General features: G+C 44.9%; 1 protein-coding gene and 1 long non-coding RNA gene across 4 annotated transcripts in view; one reads left to right on the top strand and one right to left on the bottom strand.

Annotated features, from left to right (window-relative positions):
- Positions 1 to 220: 220 nt before the first annotated feature.
- LOC132021188 (uncharacterized) lies at positions 221 to 20,408 on the bottom strand. The gene is made up of 3 exons (XR_009405262.1): positions 20,186 to 20,408; positions 18,475 to 18,543; positions 221 to 678 (listed from the first exon to the last, which is right to left on the bottom strand). It is a non-coding gene; the product is annotated as an uncharacterized LOC132021188 (long non-coding RNA).
- Positions 19,540 to 21,011, top strand: part of EFR3B (EFR3 homolog B) — an 89,362-nt gene continuing 87,890 nt past the window's right edge. For all 3 annotated transcript variants that reach the window (XM_059405255.1, XM_059405256.1, XM_059405257.1), the window contains exon 1: positions 19,540 to 19,752. In XM_059405255.1, the coding sequence (XP_059261238.1) occupies positions 19,668 to 19,752 (85 nt within the window). In that variant the 5' untranslated portion in view covers positions 19,540 to 19,667. The remainder of the gene's footprint in view (positions 19,753 to 21,011) is intronic.

The raw sequence follows: 21,011 nt of genomic DNA on the forward strand, positions 1-21,011 counted from the left end.
TGGCTGCTTTTTTTTTTGGGTGGGGGGGGGAACCAAAACACAACAGGATATGTATGTATGTGTGTATTGGTATACACACACACACACACACACACACACACACACACACACCCCTGTTGGGTTTTTGGCCCCTCTGGAGAAACCTCACTAATACAGAGTTTCTACCTAATTTCCCCCAAATCAAGAAAGGATTAAATGGAGGCTTAATTCTCGTACTTTATCTCAGTGTACCTGCTTGACCAAATGTGGAATGTCACGGGATCAGATCTTGTATGTTTGTCAGGATTTTGTCGACTTAAAAGGCAAGAAGGACAGGATTTGCTGACTCGTGCATCAGGTTGTCCTAACCATGACTCTGCAGATGTGAGTGGGTTTAGAGGTTTAAATAATGTCATTGGTTCTGTCCTCCCATTGTTGACTTGTTTGCTCTGGAGTTGGCTTCCCAGCCAGGCAGGTTCTCCCCACCTTGTAGCAAAGATGGCCTCTGGCAGCAATTGACATTACGTTGTTTTCCCTTCATGTCTTCCTCAGTAGATCCTTCAAAAGTCCCCAGGATGACTCTGATAGACTTGTCTTGGGCCAAGAGAACCAAATAGTCAGAAGGATGAAATCCTTTAATGGCCAGTTCACATTGTGGGTCCACCGTGCATGGGAAGACCAGGCAAGAGATCAGCCATCCTGTGAAGTAGAGGAGGAGCAATTCTCAAAAGGAAAATGCACCAGGCTGATAAAAAGTAATGTATTGATACACTTTTATAAGGGTCAGCATACTTTCTGAAAATTTAATTCAAATTAGCAAGGAATAGGATGAGATGTGTGAATAATACAGAGATTTTTAAGACATGCTTTTTTGTCCTTCACATATAATCTAGTTGTTCTGAAACTGATCACATTATTTAATAATTTAAGGAAACATGAATTATTTCATTAGAAATTATTTTCTGAGTGCTTACTGAATGCCAGACATCGTGTTAGATGTCTGTTGTACGGAGGTAAAAGACAAATTTCTTCTCACAAGGACCTTACAATCAGGTGGGAAAGACAAGCAAACCAGGAAACATTTTCAATGTGGGGTCACAAGTGCAATGGTAGATGCGGGCATAGGCGCCATGAGACTCCCCCAAAGGGCACCTATTTAACTCTAGGGTTTAAGGAGCTGATGCATGAGCTGAAGTTTGAAAAACAAGTGGGGGTCAGAGAGATGTTGTAGGATAGGAAAGAGTCTTGCAAAACAGAGGGACTAGCGTGTGCAGGAGACCAGGGTCACAAGGTAGGGTACTGTGTTTGAAGAAGTATAGATAACTTGAATGGTGTACAGGTGGGGTGCAGGGAGGGGCGGAGCTCGAGAGGGAGGCTGGAGACAGATCACAGAGCCCTGTGCCAAGCCCACAGATTTGAGTTTATCCCTGAAGGATTCTAAACAGGGCATGATGTGTCCAGATTTGCAATTGAGCGTGCTGCTCCCGGCAGCAGATGGAGCGGAGTGAGCCAGACTGGAGGCAGGAAGAATCGTCAGAACACGGCTGTGGGTATGTAAGATACGAGGAGAACGTCTTTACAGAGAATGCCCCTTAATAACATAGGGGAAGTAGCAAAATCACTTTTTTGCAATCCCAATTCAAGCAAGGATTATGATTATCCACTGATGTTAAAATGTTCATATGGTCTTAAAGAATCATTCATTGGATTATTAATCACAAAGGAAAATCCGTGCCTTTCCAATGGAAAGATCTGGCAGCCATCACCTTAATCTCGAGGTCAAACTCAAGCACAGTGGAACAATCCAAAGTTCTGTGCCTTCTGCTGTGAGGCAGTAAGAGTCACATAACTTCTCTTCTCTCGTGTTCTTTCCAAAGATGTTTAATCTGAATTCAAGCTTTAAGAAACAGACAAATCCAGAATGTGGGAGCTTTTCTAAGAAAAATGGCTGGAACTCTTAAATAATGTAGTATATGGGAAACAGAAATACAAAATGTGAGGGGAATGTTCTAAATGGAAAGAGGTTAAGGAGAGCCAACAACCACATGCATATGGAATCCTTCCTGAGATCTTTGATCAAAAACTTGAAACAGCTATAAAAGACATTTTGGGGACAATTTGGGAAAGTTGAACATGAACTAAATATGAGGTAACAGCTTTCTAAGTGTGACAATGGTATCATTCCCACGTAAGAGAATGTCTTCATACTTAGGTGATGCTGGAGAACTGAGGAGTAAAGGGTCTTGATATCTTCAACCTAGTTACAAGTGGCTCCATCAAATGCATAATGTATATATATGTGCAAATATGTTATATATGGAAGCTTTGGCATATATGATGTATGCGTGGTATGTATGGGTGCTCTTTTGTATCTAGACCATACACGGTGTATGTGTGTGTATGTGGGGGAATGGGACAGATCACCATTCTGCAATGTCTTTTTCAGAATTTTACAAGAATGGGATGTCATTTTGGAACCTTATTATGATGAAACACATTATATACTTGAGAATGAAATAACTGAAATATTAAATTGTTAAAATATGTTAATGAAATATTCAAATGTTTCTTTAACATTGTTTGTATCTCATATAATAAAAAGATTTACTGTTTTCTTTTTAATTTGGTTTGCATTCATTAAGGACCGCATTTTAAAAAAGATTTTGTTTATTTATTTGAGAGAGAGTGAGCGCAAGAAGGGGGAGCGGCTGAGGGAGAGGGAGAAGTAGGTTACCCGCTGAGCAGGGAGAGTGACATGGGGCTGGATCCCAGGACCCTAAGATCATGACCTGAGCCGAAGACCGATGCTTAACTGACTGAGCCACGCAGGTGCCCCAAAGATTCACTGTTTTCTTGTAAGATATTTTCCAAATGGTGACAACTCTTGGCTCATTTTTTCTTGTTCTGATATAAGACTGACCTGTTATACTATCAATTCAATACCAGAGAATACCAGGATAAAGAAAAGACAAGGGAAAGATACAGAATTTCTCAGTCTATGATACTCTATCACTACCTCTGAACAGCAGTGATGGGATTTGTAGGGGGTATGAGTACAGTGAATGCATAACAGGGGACAACCAATTGAAGGGAGAAAGGAAATGAATTAAATAGGAGAGGCGTGGAGATACACACATATGGTAAATACCTTGGAGATTCCTTCTCCTTTCTTACTAATGCCAAATAATAAAGTTTAATTTTAATGTACTGTGTATATGTGTGTGTGTGTGTGTGTGTGTGTGTGTGTGTGAGACAGAGGAGTGGGAGAGACATGTGAGGGGGATACATTCTATTTTTAAGATTTTATTTATTTGACAGACAGATCACAAGCAGGCAGAGAGGCAGAGAGAGGAGGAAGCAGGCTCCCTGCTGAGCAGAGAGAGCCCAATGCGGGGCTCGATCCCAGGACCCTGGGATCAGGACCTGAGCTGAAGGCAGAGGCCTCAACCCACTGAGCTACCCAGGTGCCCTGAGGGGGATACATTCTAGAACTTAAAAAAACAAAAAACAAAACCAGTATTAATCGTGAGCACTTTCTAATGTCATTAAATTAATTTTAAAACATCCTAACAGTTGACAGATGGATATGGTTTATTTTTTCCAAGGAAGACCCTAAACCATTCACTCATCTAAGCATGTAGTATTTTGAGCCAAGAAGTTCAAATCACTTAATTCATCTTCATGGTTTCTCTGGGAAACAAGGAGAAAGAAGAAATTACTCTCCATCCCCTTTTTTATATGCCATCTGTCTATAAATGCATATATTTTGATTATGCACTTTATAGAAAAGGAAATTCCATAAACCAAGTACATCTCTCTGAAACACTTTAAACCCTCATTAGAATATATACATTCACCTGAAATTATTGCCTACAGACACCCTGTATTCTTGCAATTTTCCAAATATGTACACTTCTATGGCCATCATGCTTATTATTTTTAATGGCTACATAATATTCCATTTTATTGATTATGCCACAGTTTGCTCAAATACCTTACTCTGACATTTTTAGGGGTTGTTTTTAAACTACTTTTGGCATCATAAGTAATCTGTGAATGTGTCATTGTGCAAATACTTTGTTTACCTTTTGGATTCTTTACCTGAGTCTCAATGATGCTGGCTTTATTGTTTCATTTTTGCTAGACTTGTAAGTATATAATAGAACGTATAAGCTGTTTGATTTGTATTTCTCTCATTTCTGTCAGTGGTTTAGCCCACAGTTTCTATTTGCCTGTGTATAAAATTGTCTATTCTTATCCTTTTACACACTGACCAATTGCCACAGAGAAGATAAAGAGTAGCCATAAAAATTTTTATTAGATCTAAATTTTTTAAGAATGTAAGCTCCCACGAGTTATATTTGTCACAAATCGTTTTCACATTCTGTGGTCTTTCCTTTTTAAACTTCGTTCAGTTACATTATTTAATATGATGTATTAATAGACATTAAGAAGAAACTGTAACAGGATTTGCTCACAGTTTCTTTTCCAGTGATTTCTATTGCCCTTGGAGACCTCCTTATCATCCCTGCAATTCCTAACACCTGAATCCTCTGGTCCCACAACAAGAGGAGAAAATAGCTTTGGCTCAAGGTTGAAGTGAGGCCTGGCATACCCTGGGAACACAGCCTCCTCTCTGGGGACCATGACTGAGAGCTGGGCGGCTAGTCCCCAGGGACATTGTTATCTTCACTCTGTTTTTTTCCACTTCCCTATTTGTTCCCAAATGATCACTGTGATATCCCAGAATTAAATCTCTGGCTGTCCCTTAAGCTATGGGGTGAAGGAACCAGAACTGACTATTCCCAGAGTTGCCTGGGAGGGGTGGAGGTGGGGGGTCACAGGGAGAAATGGGCAAGGATGGTGTGTCTCTTTGTGTCTCTTTGACTCAGTCATGCTTGCTCCAGATCACTGCAATGACACTGCTGCCCCCTTCCATTATCCTGGGCCCGAAACAGGCATTGCACACTACCCCGGCTTGGGGCTAGAGGTGTGAGACAGCTCCCAGCTCCACACAGAAGATTATCTTTATGGCTGTTTCTGGCAGAGCTCAGTCCGTGTGTGTGTTGTGTCTCTGGAGTCTCTGTTGTGCATTACACCTGTGTCCAGCACCGCCTGCACCGTCCTTGTGATGTGTGGATGTGTGCTTGGTCCCCAGAAGCCATGAGGAGGGAGCTGCTTCATGACCGCCAAGCCACATTCTCCAACGCAGTCATTCTGCTCGGCTGCGAGCACTTGGACCTCAGTGGGTCCTCGAGCTCTCCACTCTGATTCTGCTGAGGCGTAAATAATATGACCCGGGATGAGAATCCACTCGAAGCTGGAGGGGCTGGGGAGCATGGTGGTTTGGGAATGGGAGTGGCGGAGGGGAAGAGAAGGAGTGTGGAGATGGTCTACCACTGTGTTTTGAAGAAGGCGTACTCTAAAACTTAAAGATAAAAGGATACACACATTTGTTTGAAAATGCTCGGTTAAGAGCTCTGAAAGGCATTATCAACTGCCTGAATTACGGGACTGCAAAAGCTGGTATGATCTTCCTCAACTTACGGTGGGATTCCATCTTGAGAAACACTTCATCAGCTGAAAATACCATGAGTCGAAAATGCATTTCATTCACTTCACCTGCAAAACCGCACCCCCCTTCCATGTGCTCAGAACAGTTCCACTAGCCTATAGCTGGGCCAAATCATCTAACCCAGAGCCTACTTTATACTCAAGTGTGGACCATCTCATGTAACTCACTGAAGACTGCGCTGAAAATGAACAGAATGGTCGTGCGGGTGCAGAAGCATGGTTTGTGTGTGGACGGTTCACTCTCACGGTCACAGGCTGGCTGGGTGCTGTGCTCCCTGCCCAGCATCATGAGAGAGGGTTGTCCTGCACAGCGCCAGCCCGGGGAAGAGATCCAAATTCAAAATTTGAGGGATGGTTTCTACTGAATGCACATTGCTTTCACCCCATTGTGAAGTCAAAAACTCCTAAGCTGAATCATCCTAAGTCTGGGAATGCCTATATTGAGGACATGGTGATAGAGAGCTGTTCACACACAGGCAGAGTGAGAAATTTCAAGGATAAAACAAAGGAGGGTAAGACTCAGGGCAAACACTGTGTAAAGAAAGAGTCGGGCAGGAAGCGGGGGGTGCGGGGGGGATTGCGGCAGGACAGGGTTGTCACTGGCAGGGCTGACCCCATAGGCAATGGGGTACATCCAGCAATTCTTCATTCTATCCATAAATAGCTCTCTGAATACGAGGCCATACATACCATTATTTGCTTAATATTTATAATGGACTTTCTTTTTGAAATGTAAGCATCTGGGGCGCCTGGGGGGCTCTGTCAGTTAAGCCTCTGCCTTCGGCTCAGGTCATGATCTCAGGGTCCTGGAATCGAGCCCTGCATCGGGCCCTCTGCTCAGCAGGAAGCCTACTTCCCCTCTCTCTCTGCCTGCTTCTCTGCCTACTTGTGATCTCTCTTTCTCTCTCTCTCTCTGTCGAATAAATAAATAAAATCTTTTTTAAAAATAAAAGAAAAGATATTTACAATAGCACACTGTATTTATTGAGCAATATCCACATATAAGTGGATCCGAATACTTCAAACCTGTGCTGTTCAAGGATCAGCTGTTATTTTCAACCCTCAATTGAATGTGAAGCTGCCAGAGCAAAGACGCATTAGTCTTTTTCATCATTATATTATCAGGCCTACCCCACTGCCAAATACTTTGTAGCTCTCAATGCAGCACTCAATTCAAGCTGTTGAATGAATGAATTCCACTGTCCAGCACCCTTGAACAATTCTTCCTTTTATCAAAATCTTTTCTTAGCTGAACTTTCAATCTGCAACATATTAAGATCTCTAGATTTAAAGACCAAGACCAACTGCATTACTGGCTTATTTGTGTGGTCCAGCTAGCCAGTGAGATATTTCCCTGCAGACGATCGGCTTAGAGTCTTTTAAATCACACTTATGTGGTGGGGCCACCTGTTTTGCTTCACAAAATAGCAGTGTGCATGACGGGTGACAGCAGTCTCCCAGGTTGGACTCCTGGGTTCCAGTCTCTGATTTCTCACTTACTAACTATGTGACATTGAGCAAGTTATTGAGCATCCCTTGACTCAGTTTCCCCATCTGTAAAATTATACCTGCCTCATAAGGTTTTTTTTTTTTTAATGTTTTTGACATGGTGCTTGGCACACTGTAAGTGCTAAGTAAATTATCATTATAGCTACTAGATGCCTTTCCCTGCATGCTCTCCAGTTTATTACTATCTCGTTTTCAAAGTGTAACCAGTCAGTGGAGCACCTGGGTGTCTAGGTCGGTTAAGTGTCTGCCTTTGGCTCAGATCATCACCCCAGCACCCAGGGATTGAACTTCATGTTGGGCTCCCTGCTCAGTAGTGAGTCTGCTTGTCTCTCTGCCACTCCCCCAACCTGTGCTCTCTAACTCACTCTCTCTCTCTCTCTCTCAAATAAATAAATAAAGTGTAACCAGCATTCTAGTCTGAGCAGAGCAAAAGGTACAGGAGGCTAGCATTTAAGTTCTAGATATTTTACTTATTTTTAAAGATTTTTATTTATTTATTTGACAGAGATCACAATAGGCAGAGAGGCAGGCAAAGAGAGTGGGGGAAGCAGGCTCCCCACTGTGCAGAGAGCCTGATGCAGAGCTTGATCCTAGGACCCTGAAATCATGACCTAAGACGAAGGCAGAGGCTTAACCCACTGAGCCACCCAGGCGCCCCTAGATATTTTACTTATTTTAATACATTCTAAGATCACACTGGTTTGGGATATCATACTGTTGAACCATATCAACCTTGCATTTAGTAAAACCTTCATGCCTTTCTGTATGAATTTCTGTCCAAATAGCACTTACCTTTCCTGTCTCTGAAGAATTGTTTAAAAAAAAATGCAGAACTTTTACATTTGTTCCTATTAGGTTTAATTTTGTTGGCTTAGACCTGGTATTTCAGTTCATAAGGGTCATTCTGAAGTTTGATGACATTGTGCCATATTGGTTACCATTCTTAGATCTATGCTGTCTGCAAATTTTTTAAGTCCATTTTTTTAATGGCTTATCTAAATTGTCCACAAAGTTGTTGAACAGAAAGAGGCCAAAGGCAAAATCCATGTAGCATTAGTAAAGTCTCTGCAAGTTAACATCTAATGGACCAACAGCATTCTTCACACAACATCATCCAGCCTAGAAATCTCTGGTCCATAAGGATTCTAGATTACCACTTCTTAATAAAGAAGCCTGTAAAAACTAGGGTCTAACGATGTTTGTCGAGGTATACTTATAAAAGCAAAAAATAGAAAACTATTTTGATGTCCCATAAGAGGTAATTGATGGAATACGTACTTCCAATGGATTATTGTCAATGTAAAAAAATTATAATTCTGCAGACTCATGGTTTCTAAACTTATTTTGAGCCATAGATACTATAGAAATTTGCTGGCTTTGCTCCCTCGTTTTCATACCCTCTTCTGATAATGTCATTTGGACATCCAGGAGGAGATTTCCCTTTCTCCACTGATGGACTTTTAGTAAAACTAATAATTTTCCTTTTGCTTCCCTAGCCAGAGGGTAAACCCCTGATCCAACTTAGGACAAGTGGGTTCTCTCTCCTAGCACTTTAAAAACAAAAAGTTGGAACTGATGCACCACAACAGTCATGCCCTCCTCCAGCTGGTTAATACAACATTCCTGCTCCTGGGAGCCCAGAGCTGCCCTGGTTCCTGCCCATTCTGATTCTGATTTTTCACCTCTGCCCTTGAATCGATGAGCTACACATAACCGTCTAATGAATTGCATTTTTGTTTCAGTTATCTAGTGTTAATTTCTGTCCCTTAAATCCAACATTCTATGTACGGTAACAGATGCTACAATTGTGGCAAGCCTAGCATAATGTATAGAGTTGTGGAATCACTATGTTTTACACCTGAAACTAATGCAACATTGTGCGTGAAGTTTACTTCAATAACAAATAAATTTAAATATTAATTTTAAAACTTTAACTCTAGAGCCCTTTAATACTTTGTTAATCCATTTCTAAAATTACAATATATAAACAAAACAAAACAAAAATCCGGAGTGTCCATGTTAATGGGAGGTCTATCCATTTGGCTGCCTCTTGCCCCATATAATAAATGGAAAAGGCTCTACAAAAGTAGTGTAAAACGGAAGTCCTCTTTCATTGGTGCCATATTTTCTCTTCCTTCTTTGGGGATATTAAATGTAAAGTTTTCTTCTACTACCTACACTGTCTCTATGTCCTGCAAGTCCTTTTTCCTGTTTTGTGTTTTGTTCTCTATCTTTCATGTTAGATGCTTTTTTTTTAAAAAGATTTTTTCTTTATTTATCTGACAGAGATCACAAGTAGGCAGAGAGGCAGGCAGAGAGAGAGGAGGAAGCAGGCTCCCTGCAGAGCAGAGAGCCCGACGTGGGGCTCGATCCCAGGACCCTGGGATCATGACCCGAGCCAAAGGTAGAGGCTTAACCCACTAAGCCACCCAGGTGCCCCTGTTAGATGCTTTTCTTAAGGATCTGAGGATCTTTGGCTTTCAGTTTATATTTAAAAGCAACCCACTAAAACATGATGAGAAATGTGAATGGACAGGAGTCCTATCCAGTTCTCCCGTTTTCAGCTCCACTCCCTACATCTGGCTCTTAGTGCCTGTGATCCTGAGAATTCCTGGAGTTCTGCTGTCCACATCGCCTTGTTTTCATTGGCATCTCCTTTGTGGGCACTTGTTTTCCATCTCTTTGTTCTGCCAAGTCAGTGCCATACATCTACTTTCCTTACTTCGATCTTCCAAAAACGTGCTGTCCTCTATGGTCCTGTTATCTCTTCTCCTCATCTCCATTTCCTTGCAGATTCTTATCGTTCTTAGTCCTTTAATGTAATTTTAGTGGGGAGGAAGTACGGGTAATCGTTGGAGTTCATTTCACTAGAAAATTCTATCTACTTTTCCATAATTACCATGGTTTCTTTTTATAGTAAAAGCAAATAATGGTATTTTTCACCTTTTAAAGACACAGTACTTAAAACATTTTCATTTTGTCTACTGATGGTCAAAAACCAATTAATGGATTAACAGATTGAATGATTGGTCAGTTGATTCAAAAAGGAAATAAAGATGGTTACTATGACTGATCCTTCATAAATTCATACTGGCTCCAAGTGTTCCCTTAATCATTTTCTAGGTATTCACAACAAGCAACCCTGTTTAACCAAGTGATTCTATTAATTGTCAGCATTTAACATGAATCTGGTAATTAGCAGAATCCACAATTTTCCTTCATACAAGGTCATTTCAATTTCAATTCCTTTCTAGTTTCTCATGAATTTTTAAAGTTTATTGATAGTTACTTTGCAATCCCTTTTCCAAGACTTTCTAACATCTTAGAAAGAAATTTATCTAGACATGGAGATTTTTATTTGTTAAAATAATTAATTCTAATAAACAACTTTTGCCTACCTTACGCTTTGTCTTTTTGATGTTTGTTCTAAATCTTTTCAGTTTAAAGACCATAGTAGACTTTTTCTGGGGGGAGTGGAATGGGACCACCTAGCATCCAAACACACTTCTCATGTGAGGGAATCCAACATCTGTAGGAAACAAGGTTCCACCTTCCACTACAGAAACCAAGCAGAACAGCTCTCCTTGTTCTCCACATACCAACTAAGCGTGCAGTCTACAACCAGTGAAACAGACGCTACTGTTCAAGATTTTGAATATTGTGAAGATACAGAAGGTGGTAGGTCTTTGTTACTGCAGTATGGATTTGAAAGAACAGATGAAAAGGAATGAGCATCCTTTGTCAGAGACACTAAAAGTGGCAGCAGCACGTAGCCAGTGGTGGTGGGGTCAGCCATGGTGGCCTTATTTTAGTGGTGTGATCCTGAAGGCATTTGGATTCCCCGTCTCTCTTGGTTTCTGGCTGGGTTTTGATCTTGGGCTTCCTATTGACTCTCTACTATTCTAATGAATTTCTTTTCTGCTTAAGCTAGGCAGAGTTAGTTTATGCTATGTAGACCAAGAACCTTGACTAGTTCAAAGAAACTGGTGCTGGGAGATCGTTGCCAGCAACAGAACCTTGGGGAAATTGGTAGAAGACAGAATCTGCTACCTAGTTACTTAAGACTAAGAAAAGTAAATATCATTAGTATACATGACATCCAGTGGCTGGAAAAAATTAAAAGGTAAATAATGCCCCTGATCGCTGTTTGTTAGAACCAACTATTTGATCCTGCCAAACTACAGCAATGTCAAAAGGAATTACAGGACTACAGAATGCTATGACTTCTGTTGTGTTGAATTTGCCTAAAAGAAAATAAGTCGCCAACTCAAGTTCTTAAATTCTCAGACTGTAATACAAATTTTCTGAGACTGCATGAAAAAAAAACTCATTTCTTACAGCCACAGGACAGAGATAACTCAAAGCTACACTCCAAGAGTTGCCAAATTACAAAGTCAGTGGAATTGACAGCCTCCCTAGATCTCTGACATCAAAGTTGGGGCATTGATCAGCAAACTGGTATACCTCAAGCACTAAAATGGGAAAATATGCAAGAATATGAAGAGCTTAGGAAATCCTATTCCGCCCTCAAACCTCACTGAGCCTCCACCAGTCCTAACAGGATCTGCCTTTCTATCTAATGAGGCTATTATTATTTTACATGAATAAGCATCTAAGGGAGTTACCTTGCAAAGAGAAGCCAATTATCCTTCCCTACTCTACCACCTTCACTCCTCGTTATCTCCAAACATATAACTAGAATTAGGTACCAGCATGCCCAGGGGGGCCAATTATAAAGTAGAACCCAGGAGTTAATGATCAGCGCTCACTGTGGGCAAGTTGCACACACACACACACACACACACACACCAACTTTTCTTAATTTATATGAATATGGTGGGAAACACACATGGGAACAGTTTGGGGTTTTGTTTTGTTTTGTTTTTTGTTTTTTGTGTGTTTTTTTTTTTTTTTTAAGGAAGATAACCAACATTTTAGATTCAGCTAGAATTTATAGACGTGGATCCATTTTCTAGAAATTTGAATTTAACATACTAATTTGAGTAGTTGGAAGTGTTTCTCCTTATTTTCTTGGTGGGCTGCCTAAAACCTAGTCACACTAGAGAACAATGTTAAGTGAAGCCAAGATACAATATAGTGTAAGGTTGAGGAAGGACTTCAAAGGCACTGAAGTGTAGAAATATCCGAGGGCATTTTTCATATCCTCTTTCTATGTCCCCAAGGTGGCCCAGAAAATGCTCATGAAGGAAATCTTTGAGAGCGGTTTAATGGCTATCCTAAGTAGGCCAAGAATGGCTGTGTTAGGCTACCGCTGAAAGGGACCCACCCCCTGCAACTCCCCTTCCTTTATTTCAAACACCATGGACAGATCCTGGCTCAGCAAAGGCCAAAGATGACAGTTAATTGCTAGTGATACAGGGACGTGATTTGCATCTTGGGCAGCAAGGCGAGTATGATAATCAGAAGCTTCAGGCCTTCCAGGATTTTTTTTATACTAAAATAAATAATCAACCACTAGGATCCCATTTGACTTAAAAATTTTTATATAAATAATTTGAAAATTTGAAAACCAAACACCTGGTCTGCTGGAAAAATGTTTGGCTCAAGTCTTTACAATAGAGTGGCAGCCTCACATCAAATTGCTAGACCCAAGACTTCATGAATAAAGGGAAAGCCTGGGTGCATTTGAGGAACAACACTGCCGTGCCACCACAAGTATAGACGGTGTGTAGTTCTACCCTTTCCCAAAGGGGATTGTGGCCACAAAAAAAGGATCACTTAGGGATTACTGGGCAATGACTTTGGCCTAACACTAATTCTTCAGAACATTTCATATCTCTCTTGCCCACTGGTTGGAGTGAAGGTCTACTAGAATCAGGTCATAAGTGGAATTTTGGTCAGAATCTACTTCACAGTGGGCCCTAGAACCCTGGAGTCCATCCCATAGTTATTCCCTCAGCTCTTGAGTAGAGTTGGACTACACATTCTCATAGCTTGGCATAATCACAGAAATGGGTTCCTCACCTGTGGAGGAAGGTCTATTATGTAAATAGGGCCGTGTGGAAGTACCGGTGATCTCTCCTACCAAACAATATGCTGATGGCCACTTAGGTTGTTTCCGTATCTTGGCTGTTGTGAATAATGCTCCAATTGAGCATGGGAGTGCAGACATGTCTTCAAGATATTGACTTCAGGGGTTGCTTGGGTGGCTCAATTGGTTGAGTGTCTGCCTTCTGCTCAGGTCATGATCCCAGGGTCCTGGGGTTGAGCCCTGTGTAGGAAGCTGACTTCTCCTCCCTCTGCCTATCACTCTGCCTACTTGTGCCCTCTCTCTCGGTCAAATAAATAAATAAAATCTTTAAAAAAATAGATATCTATTTCATTTCCCTTGTATACATATCCAGGAGTGGGATTGCTGGGTTATATGGTAGTTCTGTTTTTAATTGTTCATGCTGTTTTCCATATTTACTGTAGAATACATTCTCACCAACAGTGCACAAGGGTTCCCTTTTCTCCACACACTCACCAACACTTGTTATCTCTTGCCTTTTAGGTAACAGACATGAAGTGGTATCTCATTGTGGTTTTGATTTGTATTTCTCTGATGATTAGTGATGTGAGCGTCCCTTCATATACCTGCTGACCATTTGAATGTCTTCTTTGGAGAAACATCTATTCAAATCCTTTGCTCATTTTCATCTCAGGTTCTTCCTTCTTTTGATGTTGAGTCATATGAGTTCCTCATGTATTTTAGATATCAACCCCATACCAGGAACATGGTTTGTAATTATTTTCTCCCATTTCATAAGCTGCCCTTTCATTTTGTTTATTGTTACCTTTGTTGTATAAAAGCTTTTTAGTTTGATGTAGTCCCATTTGTTTATTTTTGCTTTGCTTACTTATGCTTTTGTTGTCATATCGAAAGAATTATTGCTAAGATCAATGTCAAAAAGCTCTTTAAGTATGCTTTCTTCTAGGAGTTTCAAAGTTTCAGGTCTTATGTATAAGTCTTTAATCCATTTAAAGTCAATCTTTGTGTTTGGTATAAAATAAGTGTCTAACTTCTCTCTTTTGCATGCAGATACCCAATTTTCCCAGGATCATTTGTTGAAGAAGCTGACTTTTCCCACTGAATGGTTTTGGCATCCTTGTTGAAAGTCATTTGACTGTGGATGTGAGGGATTATTTCTGGGCTCTTCATTTAATTCCATTGGTTTATATGCCTATCTTTGTGCCCGTACCATACTGTTTTGATTACCATTACTTTGTAATATGGCTTGAACTCAGGAAGTGTGATGCCTCCAATTTATTCTGCTTTCTCAGGATTGCTTTGACTATTCAGAATCCTTGTGGTTCCATGTGAATTTTAGGATTTGTTTTCCATTTCTGAAAAAAATGCTGTTGGAATTTTGATAGGGCTTGCATTGAATCTAAAGATTGTCTTGGACACTGTGGACATTTTAACATTCATATTAAATTTTTTAAGCCATAAATACAATATCTCTCATTCATTTGTGTCTTCTTTAATTCCTTTAAGCAACATTTTAGTTTTCAGAGTCCTGACACTCTATTTTGATCCTTCTTCTGATATGCCATTTTTTAATGTCTTGACTTACCTTTCCTACTAGACCTGACTTTTCTGGATGGCAGGAGTGTTCTTAGTTCTCTCTCTCTCTTAGACTCTCTAACAAAGTCTCTTGCATGGAGTATGCTCTCAGTAAATGTATGTCCCATAAATTAGAGCACAACGGAGTCCTAAGCTAACAGACGTAAGATACTAATGGGTTCAAAATCAAATTGACTTCCTTGGTTATATGCATGTTGGTATAAAGATGTGCGAGCTTCTTCATTATTTTCCCTTGGGAGTGGCTGAGCATTCTGTCATGGAACTGAACTGAGCTGTCATCCTTGAGCTGGAAAAGTGAGCACTTTTAGAAATTCAGAGATTTAGGACTTTAGAGATTTAGAAGCTGAGAATGGGGCTGAGTATCAAAGAGGGGTCCTGTAGCCAAGCGGAGCCCAGGGAGGGGGAAATGGGCATAGCCAGGGATTTCCAACTTCACGGCCACCAAAGACTGGGCATCTTATGGGAGAAAAGGAGAGGTGCTCTCCAAAGCCACCATGAGGCTGTGAATAGACAAGGCTGGGAAGTCTGGGTATGGCTCAGGCAGGCCAGGGAGAAGTGCCAAGGGTTCAAGTCACCAGGCTCCAACGTCCTTGGAGAGTTGGCATCTGGCCTCACTGAAGTCCCAGGGCTCTGCCTCCACTGGTACCATTTTCCCAGGCTTTGAGTTCAGCATCACACGTCCTTCCTATATTCCTAGTGGTCAGGTTTTTCTCCCTTCTCCAAGTTCACTTAAACCCCGCTTTGACCGGGTTGGCCAGGCTGTGGGCAAACCTGTTCCTTCTGGGTGCAGTATCATGCTGGTCTTCTTAGCCAAGGTCTGGAAAGCCAGATCTGACCTTCTGAGATGATCCGTCTGACCAGCCATTCACCTCCCATGTTCTTCCTTCTTCTAAACCGTGTCTTTCAATGGACAAACATGGCGCCATGGGCCTTCAAGTCTTTCAGTGTGTCCCAGTGGAAGCAAGCATCCCACAGGCTGGAGATGGGAGGTGATGAGTGGCGAACAGGTGGCTCCTGACAGCTGGGAACAAGGACAGAGTGAAAGGACAGAAGAGTGGGGGCAAAGGGCATGGTAATTCCTGAACTTTCTACTAGAAGCAAGTGAACATGGATTTGAACTTCACATGGGAAGGGAGCCTCTTCTCCAGAGACCACAGACAGCAGCACCTAATGAAGGGAAGCTGACTCTGTTCTGGGGGGTAAACACGAGAGGAACCGAAAACAGTGAAGAGGACAGTGACCAGGAGAATTTGCTTAATATTTTTAAACCTTGAAATGTCAATAATCGATACCTCACTTCACTCACTCTCTGGCAAAATCTGGTTTAGAGGTGAAATCTGTCTGCAGCAGCCTTCTGTTGCACAGGCTGTGATCTCACGGCAGCAGGCAGCTCTGTCCCCCTGTGTCCCTCCTGCAGCCCAAGGCAGCTTCCAGGAACCTGGCCAAGAGCACGTCCTACTGACCCGGCTCTGGGCTGTTTTCTGTGTTGTGGAGATGCATTCTTCGGTCCTAGGATACCCACCTGCTCCTAAACTTGGGTATTGTTTTTATAGGCTGTTCTTTCCCTGAGGCTCCTGAGAAGTAGGTCAAGGTACCTGCTTCAAGGGAGAAGTGCCAAAGGTTCAAGTCACCAGGCCCGGAGTCTGGAATCCTGAGTTCTATTTCAGGCTTCACAGCTAATCAGCTACGTGACAACCTTAGGGGCACACCCTCCCTCTGGTTCTCCCTGGACCCTTCTCCAGGCCGGATCATTTCTTTTCTCAGGAGCGCTATCACCCGGAGCTGTCGTCCTCTTCCGTTTTACCCTCTCTGGAAGGCCCTTTAAAGCCATTGACCGCTTAAGGCTGGTGCCCAGAACAAGAGCTGCTGTAGCTGTGTGGCTGGTGGAGCAATTAGAGGCTCCTGGACAGACACAGAGGAGACTGGTGTGGCTGTGTAGGGCTGGAACATCACAGACCAGGCTCCTGGACTGAAGGACAGGCGTGGTGTGATGCCAGAGCCCAGGATGCAAGTGAGAGTCCAGCTTTTTATGCCATGCTTGTGGACTGCCTCCCACTTCTAAGCCCTCCTTTCTCTGAAGTGCAGGGAAATCTGGCCTTTGGTCCATACAGAAACTCTGGAAATTGTGGTGCCCATTGAAGGGATCATTGAGCTGTTGCAGCCAAGCACATTGCCCGGAGTGATCGTGTTCCCGAGGGTGCTCTCTGGCAAACGGAGAATAACTTTTCCTTAGGCTCAGTTCCTCCAGCCTGGCCGACCAGGTGCCAAGACACCTCTGGGCTCTGGCACAGCTGATGCCTCAAGGGTCCACCGCTGATGGCTTAGAAGGGGTGAAAATTAGAGCACCTGCTTTGGTCTGGATAGCTTAAGACCCTCTCCACCCCACCCTCCAAACCCGAATAACGGGAGAGTGAAATACAGATGAGGAAGGAGAGCAAAAACGGGTAAAAGAGAAGGAAGGGGGCATGGCCTTTGGACTGTGGAGAACTACTCAATTCAAAATGCAGTTGTCTTGTGTGCATCAGTGTGGACTGCAAGGCGTTACAGTGTGGTCGGAAAACTGTTCCTGGAGGGCAGAGTGTCCTGGGCTTGAATCCCTGCTTGATATTTACTAGAGTCATCTCACCTCTCTGGGCCTCAGTTTCCCGGCTGCAGAATGGGAGTAGCACTGTTGACCTTTCAAGGTTGCTGGGAGTGTTGGCTGAGATAAACTATGTAAAGTGGCCCAAAGCATAATACACACACCGTAAATGCTATTTCTTCTCTACTTTCCTTCCTGCCATACTCATCACCATGTTTTGGGTTTCTGCAGATACAGAAAGAACCTAGGTAGGACTGAAATCTGAATTCTCACTTTTCCTCCTTACCATAGTTCACCTAAATAGCTGATAGCTGCTTGATGTCTTTTCATGGGCACACTGTCCTGGCTATTGGGACTCTTGGTTTCTGCCCTTACATTTAAATTGTGAACCAGGGGCACCTGGATGATGCAGTCATTTAAGCACCTGACTCTTGATTTCGGCTCAGGTCATGATCTCAGGGTCGTGAGATGGAGCCTCGCATCAGGCCCCGTGCTCAGTGGGGAGTCCGCTTGTCCCTCTTCCTCCCCTTCTCTGTCCTCCTCCTCCTGCTCATGCACCTGTGCTCCACCATGCTCGCTCTCTTTCTCTCTAATACATAGATATAATTTTTAAAAAGAAAAAAAAAAAAAAACTGTGAGCCAAAAGACTGTGCCTCCACCCAACTTCCTCATACAGGAGTAGCACCTGCCAGACATTTCACTCCATGAAGATAGACAGTGCATCAGCCACTGTGCTGAGAGCACCAGTGTTTAATATTTTGCGTTGAACAGAACTGTGGGCTGGGAGTATCTCCCAGTGTTCAGACCAAGCTTGACTCCAAATGCTCCCTTCTACACTGGTTCAGGTGTGACTCTTAGCAGATCTCAAAGCTACCTGACTTCCTAAAACTAGAGAATAGAGATACAGCTTCTTTGTAAGTCATCGGAGGGTCAGGACTAAATGTGAAATTCAGGAACCCTCCCAGGGTTTCCAGGGGGGCCTCCAGTGCTCACATGTGCTGCTAAGAGAGGTAAAGAGGTAAAGGAGCTAGAGCAAAACCTGGAAACAGCAAGAAAGTAGAAGGAGATGGTGAGGCCAGACAGAAATAGGGAACGTGAGTTTGGGGTACAATGGAGAGAACACTGTTCCAAGAGTCCAGCCACCCTCCGGTTCTGTTCCCTGCCCTGGAGGAGGAAGGAAAGAAAGTAAATAACTGTGTGAGTGCCCACTGTGTACTTTCACGTAGGTTTTATATAAACTTACCAATACTTCTGCAGGAAGCTGAGGTTCAGAGAGGGTAGATGACTGGCCTGCAGACACACAGCTCGGTATCTAGGAAGAACACAAATCAAACGCCTCCGTTTCCTCTTCTGTACAATGAGAGACATCACACCATCTTTAAGGTTGTTACCTCCTTCACTCCTACTTGTAGAATATGTTAGGGACAAAAACCTCAACCATGGGATAAGAGGAGAAACTAAGGAATAGATGCTGGAAGGAAGGCCAGGTGAATGCGTGAGAGGCCGAGGAAGCTGGATGGAGAAGCCTTAGGGAAGCCACCAGCTAGGCCAGAAAATGTCATCAGGGTGTGGGGCGGGAGCCTTCTGTCTACCGTCTGCTTCTCACATAGGGTGAAGTCAGCCTGGAGCACAAGTAGAGAGGATCCTGGGCGCAAAAAGTGTGAATTATGCAAGGGGCATAATTCCCTGCAGCACTTAGGGGTTGGGTGGGGTGGGGTCCGTTTCCCGCGTACCTGGCGCAGGATGGACGCTCTTTGGTAGCCAGAAGCTGACTAGGAGGGCCACATCGGAGTTCTTAACTAGGAAATGGGGCTTCGCTGAGGGAACCAAGGAAGGAAGGAGAGTTAGTCCCTCTTCCTTGCCTCCCCAGGCTCAGCCTAAGCATCCTGGACAGATCGGGGTGGGGGTGGGGAGGGGTACACCTGCAGCTTCGGGAGCCCCTGCTGACCCTCTGGGCGCAAGGGTTAGCGGCGATATCCGCTGTCGGCCTGCGCATTCCGACAGGGGCAGGGAATTTGGGTGGGCGACTCTCCCGAAGAACGCTGCAGCTGGAAAACGCGCGGCCCAGGACCTGGGAGCGACAGGCTGGGAAGGGCGCACCTTGGGGTTGGGGTTTCTGGGGAGACTGCTGGGGCCTCGCCAGGCGGAGGGCGGGAATTTGCCTGGGGCGGGGCGCGGCGGGGCGGGGCCGGGGGTCGGGGCGGCCTGGCAGTGGCCGAGCAAGGGGGAGGGACGTCTCATTAGCATAGCCTCCTCCCCTCCCGGCGCGGCCCTGCCCGGCAACCCGAGCGCAGGCCGGCCGCGCTCAGTCTGGGCGGCTGAATGGGCGCGGGGCTCCCGGCTCCGGCCCTTCCGCGTCCCGCCCTCGCTCCAGCTCCCGCCCCGCCCCGGCCTCCGCCGGCAGCCGGCAGCCGCCATCCGCCGCCCAGGCTGTGAATGAAAGGCAGGCGCCGCCGGGGCTGGCTGCAGGCGACACGGCGACGCGGCCTCCCAGGAGGCGCTCGCCCCGCGGAGATGTACGGTAAGGAGGGCTCTGCCTCGGGGCTCGCAAACTTGCGGGGCGCGGACCATTGTCCCCCTGCGGGGCCCGGCGAGGCCAGGGGGCGCGGACTCGGTACCCAGCCGGGCTCTTTCTGTCGCCCTGTGCGCTCGCGGCTGCGCTGAGAGGACAAAGATGCTTGAGGCCGGGGACCCTGGGGTCCTCGGAAGTCCTTCGGGCCGGTAGTGCGCGGGCGTGGGGCGGGTGGGCGGTGGTCCGTCAGGGGGCGGGGGGGCTGGAGTGACTCGAGCGGCTGCGTGGTGGGGAGTGCGGGTCTCCCCTGGAGCCGAGCAGGCAGGGAGCGTTGGTGGAGGTGGCCGTGTGACAGCATTTGCAGAATTAACAAAAGCGGGTTGCGCTGGGGAGTTTTATGCGGGAAGCCGGCCTGGGATTGCGGGGAGAGCTCGCTGCCTACCTTGTGCCGGGCTCCGAGGATGAGGGGGGCGGCGCCGGTGCAGAGGGCTGGGGCGCGAGCCAGTCCTGGGAGCTTCTTGTCGCCGCCCCTGGAGGGACGTGGCCTCTGTCCACCCCTGCCGCCCGCGGGTCCCAGGTTCCCTAACTTCCAGATTAGCCCTTCTCAGTGATGAAGGGAGGAGACGCTGCTGAGGGTACAGCGCACCTTCTGGGGAGTCGGCCACCTTCTGGCTGTCACCACCCCCCACCCCCGACATCTCTTCCTCCCTTCCCCAACCATCCCCTCAACTGATGTGCAACAGTTAGCCAGACCCTCCTGATGCACAGTTCCGCTTTAAAAATTTGCCAGGCATTTCTCTGGTTTGGAGGCATTGTGGGTGAAGAAAAGAGAGCAATTAGGGTCTCACATTGTATCTCTAATGAATGGAACACTGGAGACCCAGACCAGTCTAGGAATCAACGGCCTTATAGAGAGGCTCAGATGCTATGAACTGAGGGGTGTGTGTGTGTGTGTGTGTGTAAGAGAGAGAGATGATCCCGATGGACATAAGTCCATCAGGACGCAGGTCCGGGGTTCTGACAGCTATTTAGGATCAGCCAAAACACTGGAGCTGTGCTCGCCTCCTACCCCTGCTGCCAGGTAGGGGCTCAGGTGGCACCTGGGGGGAGAGCGTTGGGAGAAGAGCAAGTTCCCGATTTCACGCCGCTGCTGAGGCCCTCTCAGCTGCCTCACTCTGCACACAGACCATGAGTCACAAAGTTTGGTGGAGGCAGAGGAAGCTGAGCATAGTACAAAGGCTCCGCAGTCAGTGGGCCTCACTATTTAG

This window comes from Mustela nigripes, chromosome 7, assembly GCF_022355385.1.
Source record: "Mustela nigripes isolate SB6536 chromosome 7, MUSNIG.SB6536, whole genome shotgun sequence".
Classification (NCBI taxonomy): Eukaryota; Metazoa; Chordata; class Mammalia; order Carnivora; family Mustelidae; genus Mustela; species Mustela nigripes.